Source organism: Symphalangus syndactylus, chromosome 2 (genome assembly GCF_028878055.3).
Source record: "Symphalangus syndactylus isolate Jambi chromosome 2, NHGRI_mSymSyn1-v2.1_pri, whole genome shotgun sequence".
NCBI lineage: Eukaryota > Metazoa > Chordata > Mammalia > Primates > Hylobatidae > Symphalangus > Symphalangus syndactylus.
This window is the reverse complement of record NC_072424.2, coordinates 15,747,993-15,758,639: the sequence shown is the minus strand read 5'-3', so window position 1 is coordinate 15,758,639 and position 10,647 is coordinate 15,747,993. Positions and strand designations below refer to the sequence as shown.

Below are 10,647 nucleotides of genomic sequence, written 5' to 3'. Positions count from 1 at the left end.
ATCTGAGGGACGCAAATCCTCAGAAACTGGTGCTAACCCAAATCTTTCCTCCAAGCTGACATCGTGAGTTGGGGCACCTAAGACTTTGGTTTCCAAGGTCCTCCAGAAAACATACTAGGTCTTTGTTCCTTCAGGCAGCCACAGCCATGCGGGGATGATGCTGGAAGACACGTAGCCATCCTGACACATTGGAGCCCATGGCAGGATCCTTGGGCTGGGGTGCAAGAGGAAGGATGCATCCTCTCCATGGGCTCCAGCATTTGCTCTATCTGGGCATTCACATCCAATGGTGGGGAGCTTTGACCTCTTCCCAGCCCAGGGCCAGGGGTCGGGTGAATGAGGGGTAATGGGACAGGGTATCCGGAGTAAGAGGAGGAAGGAGAATTGTGAGGAAGTATTGCAGTCTACTTTAGTAATACATGCGGACTTCACACTAAAACAGCCTTTTTCAGTGACTTCTGAGTAGGGAGAAACAGCTGGGCTCCCAGCCCAGCAGGGTCGGTCTGTTCTACTTGAGTTGGAAAGCTCCTTCACACTGGGAACCCATTAACCATGACCCTGCCCTGGGACTCAGCCATGTGGATCCTGGCATGACACATGTGTAATACAGGCAGACACAGGTACTCATGCCGTCTACCTGGACATTCCCACATGGGTGGGCCTGTCCCTGCAGTGGCCCCACTGTGACCCACTCACACCTTGATCCGCTCAAGGGCCTGATTTCATGCCTTTGCTCTCCTGTGACAGAGAGGGCAGTGGGAGAGATGGGCAGTCAGGAGTTCGGGACCTCACCCTGGTTCTGCCCCTGATGCCCTGTGACTTTGGGAAAGTCTCCTGGTTCTTTCTAGGTGTCGGATCTTCAGCTTTCCGAGGACTCCTGGCCTGCCTCACCTCTGGGGTGTTGTGAGGCTTCTGCAACATAATACAGCTGCAAATGCTACAAGTTAACCCGAAGAAAGAGGGCTGCCCTAGTAGGAGATCACAGATTGAGGCCAGCTTGTGATACTTCCCCTGAGTCTGCCTGGGGGGAAAGGAGAAGGAGCACCTGGCCATTCTATCTCTGTCTAGGTGAAACCTGGAACCCGGCTGAGAAAGATCAGTGTTGATTAGCATCTAGCCACACCTCACCCCTCCCTCTCTAGACCACCCAGGTGATCCTGCAGCACCCTCAGATCCTACAGCTTGGCCAATCTTGGCTCCACATGGGAGGGGGAAGATCAGATTTCATGGGCGTTTATAACCCCAAGCCGCCAGAGCTGAGCTCACTCCTGAGGTTGGTGCCAGGCCCTGCTGAGGATGAGGCTGTCCAGAGCCTTCGCCTGGCCGCTGCTGTGCAGTATAGGTAACGCATGGCCCCAGGCCCTTTCTCCTGGGCCTCGCACTATTTTCCTTTCCAACTGCAGAGATTTTTAAATTTGCTTATTACCAAGGAAGAAGCCGGTGGCTGATTAGCTGAAAGATACTCTCTTCCATACAAAATGTTTCACTTAGTGCTGGTGGAGAAAGAGACAAATAGGAAAATATCGATGTCATTGTGCTGATGCCATCATGATTTTTAAACATTTCTGGGTTCCTGAGTTCCCGGTCTTGATGTGTTCTGTGACCCTCCTTCCTGCCTTAAGCAATGTACGCTGAGATTCTGCAGGGCTCACCCAGAAGCGGCTGAGAGAATCAGACATAGTCTTGCTTTGAGGCTTTCCAGGTGGTCTGACGGCAGGCAGTGTCTTGGTGAGGGTGCCCTGCATGGAATGTGTCTGGGGACTTCTGAGGGGGTAACTGTGGCCCTCGGGGGAGCCCACAGCAGGAGGGAGCTCTGCATCTGCCCAGCGGGTTGTCACATGGCTGCTGCAGCAACTTCAGGAGGAGCAATAACCAGCAGCTCCCACCGCTGGCTGGGAATGCCTGGAAGAGGGGGAGTCACTTGCCCTCTAGAGGGCTGGGCCCTGGGAATTGTGTCAAATGCATGAGGATTGGCCAACTGATTTTGAATGCAGGCAGGAAAGGAAGAGGGTATAGATTTCCTCAGGGAGATGCCTTTGTCTCTATGTCTCTCTTCACCTGGCTCTGTGTTTCCCTCATTCTCCCCACCTTCTTTCTTTGTATCCTCCTCTTTCTCTCCCCTTTCCTTCCTGAGCTCCTTGCTTCCTACTCTCCTCACTTCTTTCTCCTCTCTTGCCCTTGCCTGGTCCTTTCCAACCTTGCCCATTTCTCCTGCGCTGCTGCGCTTTGCTGACTGCACACTCACGTCAGGGGCTGCCCCATCACCGGGGGTTCTCCTCCCCTGCCAGGATTTCAGCCTCGCTGTAGGCCCCAGCTCCATGTGGCCGCCTCTGGCTAAAGCTTCAGATGCCCATCTACATTCCCAACTCAGATACCAGCTTGCAGCTTCTGTCTAAATTAGGGCTACAGTGAGGCCTTAGGGCAACTGGTCATAGGAACCCTAAGAGCTTGGTGGAAAAACTTAATATGCTTGACATTTGGTTTCCTCGTCCTTGGTGAAATCAAGAGACACAAAGACAACTTCATGAAAAAAGGCAGAGGCGCTGAGCTTAAATGCAGAAACTAATGAGTGCTGCACAGGCTTGGCCAAGTCACCCAACCTCTCCTAACCTCAGCTGTAGAATCAGGGTGCCTCGACAGGGCTGTTGTGAGGAGTTAGTGAAGCAAAAGATGACATTCAAGCAAATTTAGAAAAGTTCATTACTAAAGCTCCCTGGAGCGATCACTAGCCTCACAGATTGTGTAGTTAGTGATTGTTAAGGGGCAGCTTCTTCCCCATGCCTCAAGGCCTTTGCTTAAGAATCTAGATGAAAGGAGTTTAAGGTAGATGTGGTTACAGTACAGAAATGTCACTCAATATAACAGGCATTTTCAGGATTTGCACTTGAGGTCTGCTTTCTGGGGAATCATGATTTATTTCTTCCAGAGCCAACTTGATAGAGGCCCCAGCTGTGGGGAGACTCTTCTTTGCACCCCCAAAGGACCAATATACTCTCAGGCCCAGGAAGGACAGCTAAGATGTCCTGGTTGACTTTCTTGTCAGAATAGGTTCTGTAGCATTATGAGGATTGCTAATTTACTTAGTAAAGAAACATCATCTAATTTGGAAAATGAAGCAACTGTCTTGAAAGCGTTAGAGTGACAGATCAGGTGTATGCCAGGCTACCCTGTGCTGGGCATTGGGCCATGGGCTTGTGCACCCAGCTTCATCCTGTAAGGTAGTTAAAATCAAGATGCCCATTGTATAGATGAGTGACTGAAGCTTAGGGAGAGTTAAAAACTGTCCAAAGCCATTCAGCTCTAGGCTGCTGGGACAGTTAACCAGGGACATCTGATTCTGAACCCGTGTGCCTGCCCACTAGAGCATAGCCTGACAATGATCCCAGTGTCATGTGCGCTGTGGGACGTATGAGATTGCATGCAGGGCTGGCTTGGATCCCGTTATTTAACTCCGGTCCCTGAATAGTGAAATTTCCATAAATAAACATGGCTCACTTCTACTTACTTAAAAATTTTAGTCAACAGGTTTATTTCGAAATCAAATTAATCACTGGTTTTGTTATAGAATTTACAAGGAGAAGTGTTTATTATCAGAGTTAAGGTAGCTGACTTTTATTTTTTCCCAGGAAAGTGGGACGTGAGACCTTTAGCTAAAAAATCAGGAATGTCTCAGATAATTTAAGACAAGCTGACTACTCTATCAGAGCGTCATTTCTGACCATGGCTCCAGGGTGAGACAATTGAACTTTAATTGAGTGGAATGGGAAAAACAAGAATGCTGTGAGTGAGCTGGTTTGCGAATTTGTGAGTGCTGAGAGCCGATGCTTCCCTCCATCCTTCTCTCTGGGTGACCTAGGGCTGTTCCCAGAAATGGGGACAGTGATGCCATCTCTTCTTCCTGCCTAGCTCTGTCTCTTTGTACTCGGCTCTGTCCCTTTGCACTCAAGATCTCTTCACAGTGTAGTCATTTTCCTTTCTTCTGCTTTCACCCATTGGTAAGCTCAGATTTTCATTTTTTTTTTTTTTTCTTTCAGCCACAACTGTTACAGCTCCATTTGCCACAGGTAAATGCAGACAAGACTGTTACCCTCTTTCCCTTGCCTCACACAGAGACACTGTTTTGGGGTTGAAATCCAAATTGATCAATGAGAAGGGCATGTACCAGGGATAATTCTTGTCCAACAGGACTTGGTAATTGGATTCAGCCTTCATAATCCCTAATTCCCCCTCCCACCCTCTCAGTGCTCCCCTCCATGAGGCTCCTCCCAACTTCCCCAACACCTCCAAGCCCCCCGAAGTCTCTTCTGCCCTCCTGTCTGACCAGCCTACTGGGCAGGGAAGGGAGCCACCACTCCACAGAGCCTGTGTTCCTGGAGGATGGGAGCCTCCTCTAAACACCTGGAGCCTGGAGGTCTGAGGAGCTGCTCCATCCTCGGTGTCAGAAAACTGCTCCTCCCTCTAACCTGCTTCCTCCAGGCTGCAGTTCTTCCCTCTTCCTTTGAGCTTCTCTGTGAGGATGCAGGCTAGAGGGAGGAGCAGCTTCTTGTGAGGCAGGGTGGCTTGTTGATTGATTGGTGGATTCACCTAGTGCTTAACCAGTTGCTGGGCACAAGCTAAGTGCTTTAGAAATCAGAACACATTTGACCACTCAAGGAAAGTGCTTTTCATCCTCAGTCACACTTTTGGAGTCTGAGGCATCATTGAACCTCAGGGAGATGGATTCTCATGTGTTCAGGGATTGGGCTATTATTGGGGCAGGAGCGCTGCCTATTTGTTATTTGTCCAGCCTGCCCTAAGAAAAGATCTGTAGGGAAATGGAAAGATAGCGTTTGTGCTAATTTTCTGTTCACTAATTGGGCAATACGATTGGTGAGAAAGTTTTAGTAAGGGGAGTTAAGTTCCTCTATTTCCCACTGGTCATAAACAAATTGTACTTTAAAATAAGTGTGGGTCACCTAATAAAGTCTGAAACCAAAAATCCCACCTTGTTTGTGGAGCCATCAGACTGGGCCATTAAGGTTGAATTTTCTTCCCAGGGATGGGAAGTTGGGAGAATCAGTAATAACAGGGGCCCCTGGAATGACACAAGCCAAACCCAGACCTAGAGCATCCCTGCAGTGCCTGGGCCCCGTTTCTTCTCTTGTAGCACCCAGTGACTGTGGGGGCCACTACATGGATGAATATGGCAGGATCTTCAACTACGTTGGGCCGAAAACTGAATGTGTCTGGATCATCGAGTTGAACCCCGGGGAGATAGTCATGGTGGCCATTCCAGACCTCAAGTGAGTACTGGGGTTGTGAGTTTTCTTTGATGTTGTTGTTACTTCTAGGAAAGATCCCATCTTGACCTCTGATGGTTCACCCTCCACCCTATCCATGACAGCCATCTGACACGCAATTTGACTGCATTTTCACTTCCTGTTGAAAGCTTTTCACTGGCTCGTTTTCTCCAAATAAAGTTTATCTTCTTGTCGTGCCTTTCTCATTCCTCACAATTGGCTTCTATTCTCTGCTCACTTCTGATCACTTCTCCTCTCTGGACCCTGCTGTGGGCTGAGCCATTACACTGAGTTTCCTGGACACATCAGAGTCCAGCAGCTCCTTGCCTTTGCTCACACCTGCCCTCTGCCTGGAATGCATCCTTCAATCCCTGCCAGACTCATCTGCCCTCTGCAAAGGGTTTTCATGTTGTATTTCATGAGTTAGCTCAAGGACAACAACCTCCATAACAATAAAACCACCTTCCTGACTCTCTGCAGAGGAGGATAGATCTTTTTCTCACAGGGGTTTATATCATACCCCTGGAAAGCTCTACACTGAATTTATAGTGTAATATTACTCTTGCCTATGACTGCGTTTGTGTCTACTAGGAGTCTGTCTTTGGATTGCAGGTATTTTTCTTAAATGAATGAATGAATGAATGAAGTGATAAAGCCACAGAAGGCATTTCCAATGCAGCCTAAGTTACTGCATTGCTATCCCAGGGCACTGTTCACAGATTTCAGCATGGAAACCACATTTCCATCAATTCCAGACCAAGCCAAACACAGCCCACAATGGTGGATGAGACAGATGGTGGAACTGTGTGACCCAGAGGTCCTGTCCCCTCCAGACAGCCTATGGGCTCAGAATCCCACTACGTTATGCAGGAGTTCTATGGGATCAAGGACACTTAGAGACAGCTGCCTCAAATATAGGGCTTAAGCTGTCTACCCAACCTGAGGCCCAGGGATTCAAAAAAGGATGTGTGGCCAAGAAGACCCAGATGGGGAAACAAGGAGAGAAGGAGGTTGAGGAGGGACGTGGAATGAAAGAGTCATGCACTTCCTGTGTCATAATTTCCCCAGGGCCAGAGGGATGGGCGGTTGTGGGACACTTTCCCATATTGTCCCTTTGTCCTTTTCAAAGTTGATTTGAATCTGATTGTCCTTGGCACCAAGGAGGGACTTTGCTCTTGGACTGGGCCAAGAGCAAAACTAGTATAAAGTCAGCCCTGTGTGTGTCCTGGTGGGGTGTCCCCTTGTTGTCTTGTTATACCCCAGAGAGGCTCCAGCCCCTCTCTTGTGAACTGAGACCTGCTGGGGGCTGAGGATGAGGGGTGGAGATTAGGACTGGAAAAGCACAGGGAGGAGAGGGAAGTAGGGAGGTCTCCTAGGACTCAGAGCTTCCATGTGCAGCTTGACTCTCACAGGATGGAGATGGAGACCCCTCTCTCCTCTGCAGTGAGCAAGCAAGGTCAAGCTTATGCTAGTGGGGGGTCATGCTTCACCTCTTCCTGTCCCATCTGCCAGGGGAGAGGAATGCAGGAACCAGGGAGTGGTGTCCACACTCTCATTTCTGGTGATTTTTGTCCTGACACAGAGGTTGTGGTTTAAGGAAACACACCACTCTGCTGGCTGCATTCCCTGTTTGGGGAACTTGAAACACGGCTGATGTTTTGACTAAAATTCCTGGGTTGGAATCCAAGGGCCATGGGCTGGGCTTCCTGGAAGACATGGAAACCATGAGACTGGGAAGCCACCTGCTGCACTGGTTGAGGGGAAGATTTCTGGGAAGATGGAGGGGGTGCTCGGGCCCCTGCTTGCATTATTGAAGAACTTACGAGCTTTCCTTCTTTCGTTCTCATCTGTCCTTGCACTTCTCATGAGCAAAGCTGTTGGGATCTAGTGTGGATTCACTGGTGGAGGGAGGTGGCAGCCTGGCTGGAGGACAAATCCAAATGCTGATGGTTGCCTTTTCTTCTGACCCAGAGGATTCACATGTGGCAAAGAGTAAGTGGAAGTGCTGGATGGACCTCCAGGGTCTGAGTCCTTGGGCAGGATTTGTAAAGCCTTCAGTACATTCTATCAGTCTTCTTCCAACATCATCACCATCAAGTACTCCAGAGAACCCAGTCATCTACCCACCTTCTTTGAAATATATTACTTTGTTGATGCTTGGTCAACACATTAATATGTAGGTCAGGGGAAGAGGCACCTGCTGATGCTCCCCTGCTCTGCCTGAGTCTGGTTCTGCATATGTTGGACAGAGGCTACACCTGGGACTGCAGAAATAAGATTGAGTCATAGTTCTCCTGGACCAGCATTGGGTGAGGGAGAGGGAGTGTGACCCTGTGACCCTTCCAGAAAAAGATATGTGTTCTGTCCCAGCATTTCTGTACACCCATATCTTTGGTGTTAGAAGATCATATGTGGAAACTTTATCATTCCTGTCTTCTTGGTATAGAAGCGTGTATCTCTGAGAAGCCAACGTTCTCTCTATTGATCTTATTATATGCCCTGTGGCATTTTCTAGTGTATTTCTGCAAAGTGAGTAGTGTATGAACTATATACTATAAGGAATGTATAATATACATATTCCGTATGAATATATAATCCTAGAAAATATATATAAACAAGAAATATGTATTATATATACATAAAATATATACAAATAAGAAACTTGTGCCTCCTGGACTGAGATTATACTTGGTGCCCTATGAGTCTCTGGACACACTGAAATACACAACACACATTCCCCATCCCTAAGAGGCTTGTATTCAATGGAGGACTGAAACCAGCTCAATAGAGTCAAACAGCAGCACAAGAAGCAATGGCCCCCAACACCCCCATCAGGCAGTGGGTGACAGCTGCATTCACTGTGAGGTCTGGGGTTCACCCAGCTGTGCTGATCACTCCAGGCTTCCCAGTGAGGTGGAGCTCAGGCCTGGCCTCCAGCGTGGGGAGGTCCGACGAGGCCAGAGTAGGATGTGCTGAGCAGGTGCTGTGAGCAGAGGTGGAGTCACCCGAGTGGGGTGAATTTGGGAACAAAGAGAATGCAGAGAAAGGTGCTCCCTCCAGTTTTCTGAGTGTTTCAGAAAGGGCAGAGCTCACAGTGGGGCCTGTGTTGGGCATATTTGAGTGCATTTCAGGCACATTGCTGAAGTGGCTACTTCTTCCTTCACCATGGGTGAGGTCTATCTGGGGACAGAAGGATTGGCTCCTGGTCTTGGTTCTAGATGAGTCCAGTTTTTTTGTTGTTTTGTTTTTTTTCCTGGGATACTTGGTCGGCCCCCAGTAGGCCCACAGTCCTCCCTGAATGTGACCAGGGGAGAGGACAGAGGGTCAGGGACCTTCCAGAGCTGACCTTGTGGAGTTTCCCTCCACCCATGAAGCTGGAAGGAGCTTCTGGATCCCGTAAACCTCACACGAAGTGAGCATCTCTGTCGGGTCATCTAAGTTGTTCCAGAATGTTTGTCTTGGAGCTTGAAGGATCACCTGAAACTCACATGTTTGGAGGAAAAAAAACAAATCCTAGTTTTGGTTGGCTTTTCTGGTTTTTCTAAATGTACAGATACGGAGACTGCAGGTAGGCCTTGTCCTCTAGCTTTGGTGCACAGCACATGGTAGCCTGGGACTTTGTGTGAGCAGGTCAGGTCTTTAATGTTCCAAGAGCATCTTGGAGTAGAATAATACAATGCGACCAGCTGAACATGACTTCTCCTTAGCACGCTGATGTCTTTGACTGGAAAAGGTCCAGGGAAACCCTGGACAAAAAGCAGAGTCAAAGAAAAATAACAAGGTGCCTGTGTCCATTCTCCTGCTGAGTGACATGCGGCTCCAGTTCAGACCTTTTACCTCTGTCAGCCATGGTTTTCTCATGTGTGAACTGGAGATAGAAACAGATGACAAAGGAATAATAATAGTGAAAACCATTAAATGTTTATTCAACACAACATTCTCTAGGTACTACCTTAATAATGTCATACAGTTTGTCTAATTTCATCATGACATGAAGTCTTTTGGGGTAGTATTACTATCCCTAGTTTACTTAGGATTTGAGAAGGCTTTGTTTTGTTTTGTTTTGTTTTCTGTATGTATGTTTGTTTGTTTCTGAGATGGAGTCTCACTCTGTCGCCCAGGCTGGAGTGCAGTGTCGCCATCTTGGCTCACCAAAAACTCCACCTTCCCAGTTCAAGCAATTCTCCCGCCTCAGCCTTCCTAGTAGCTGGGATTACAGGTGTGCTCCACCTTGCCTGGCTAATTTTTGTATTTTTAGTACAGACAGGGTTTCACCGTGTTGGCCAGGCTGGTCTCGAACTCCTGACCTCAGGTGATCCACCCGCCTCAGCCCCCCAAAGTGCTGGGATTACAGGTGTGAGCCATTGCATCTGGCCTAGGATTTGAGAAAGTTAGTTGAAAATAACTTCTCCAGAGGCACACACTGTCATTCCAGCTAGGACTGTGATGAGGGCCATCTGATGCAGAGGCTGGGCTCCTGCCAACACGTCCATCATGAGTGTGAGCCACAGAGCCACGTCCCAGAGGGAGGCCCTGCGACTGCACTCAGGGCTCCTGCATTCAAGTCCACGACAGGTCCCTGAAATGGTGAAAATTTCATAAATTAAGATGGCTTATTTCTCCTAACTCCAAAAAAAAAATGTATGCAATAGGTTTACTTCAACATTAGGTTGATTATTGGTCTCATTACAGAATTTAAAACAAGAAATATTCAGGTGAGCGTTAGAGTGGCTGACTTTTCTGGTTTGCCCAGAATAAGAGGTTTCAGGGGCAGGAGAACTTCAGTGCTAAACAACAAACGTTATCAAAAACTAGGACATGAAGGTTGCCTTGGTCAGGGCTGACTTTTCTGTCTGTGGCTCCAGAGTGGGGCTATTGCACTTTGAGTGGAATCAAAAAAACAAGAAGAAAGCAGTGAGTGAGCTGGTCTGTAAACGCTGAGAGCCAGTCCTTCTTTCCTCCCTTCCCCCAAGGGACCCAGGGTTGCTCCCAGGGATGGGGACAGCGATGCCACCTCCTATCCCTGCTCAGCTCCATCTCTTTGCACTCAAGTCCCTCTTCACAGTGTGGTCATTATCGATTCTCCCACCCTGACCTACAGCTAACTCCCAGCTTGGCATTTTGTTTTTTGTTTTGTGTCCTTTTATGGAAAATCAATTAGTCAAGAAGGATATGAGGTAAATGTGGGCAATCTAATTTCATGCTTTCATTCTTCTCACAAGGAGACTATGCATTTTCAGGTTGGAATCCAAACAGCTCACCTCTAAAAATCATGTTCTGAGACATGTTCTTGGCCAAAGGAAAGTGGAATAAGTAACTGACTATCTGCTTAAGCACTTCACAATCCCTAGATCACCCTCTCTACCAG

The 10,647-nt window shown here is 48.2% G+C and overlaps 1 protein-coding gene across 1 annotated transcript; it reads left to right on the top strand.

Moving 5' to 3' along the window:
• The first annotated feature begins 1,296 nt into the window (after positions 1 to 1,296).
• Positions 1,297 to 7,452, top strand: SPADH (spermadhesin family member). Its single transcript, XM_055246631.2, is given in 4 exon segments — positions 1,297 to 1,342; positions 4,035 to 4,064; positions 5,147 to 5,282; positions 7,251 to 7,452. Coding segments are annotated over 4 exon segments (414 nt in total).
• The last annotated feature ends 3,195 nt before the right edge of the window (positions 7,453 to 10,647 follow it).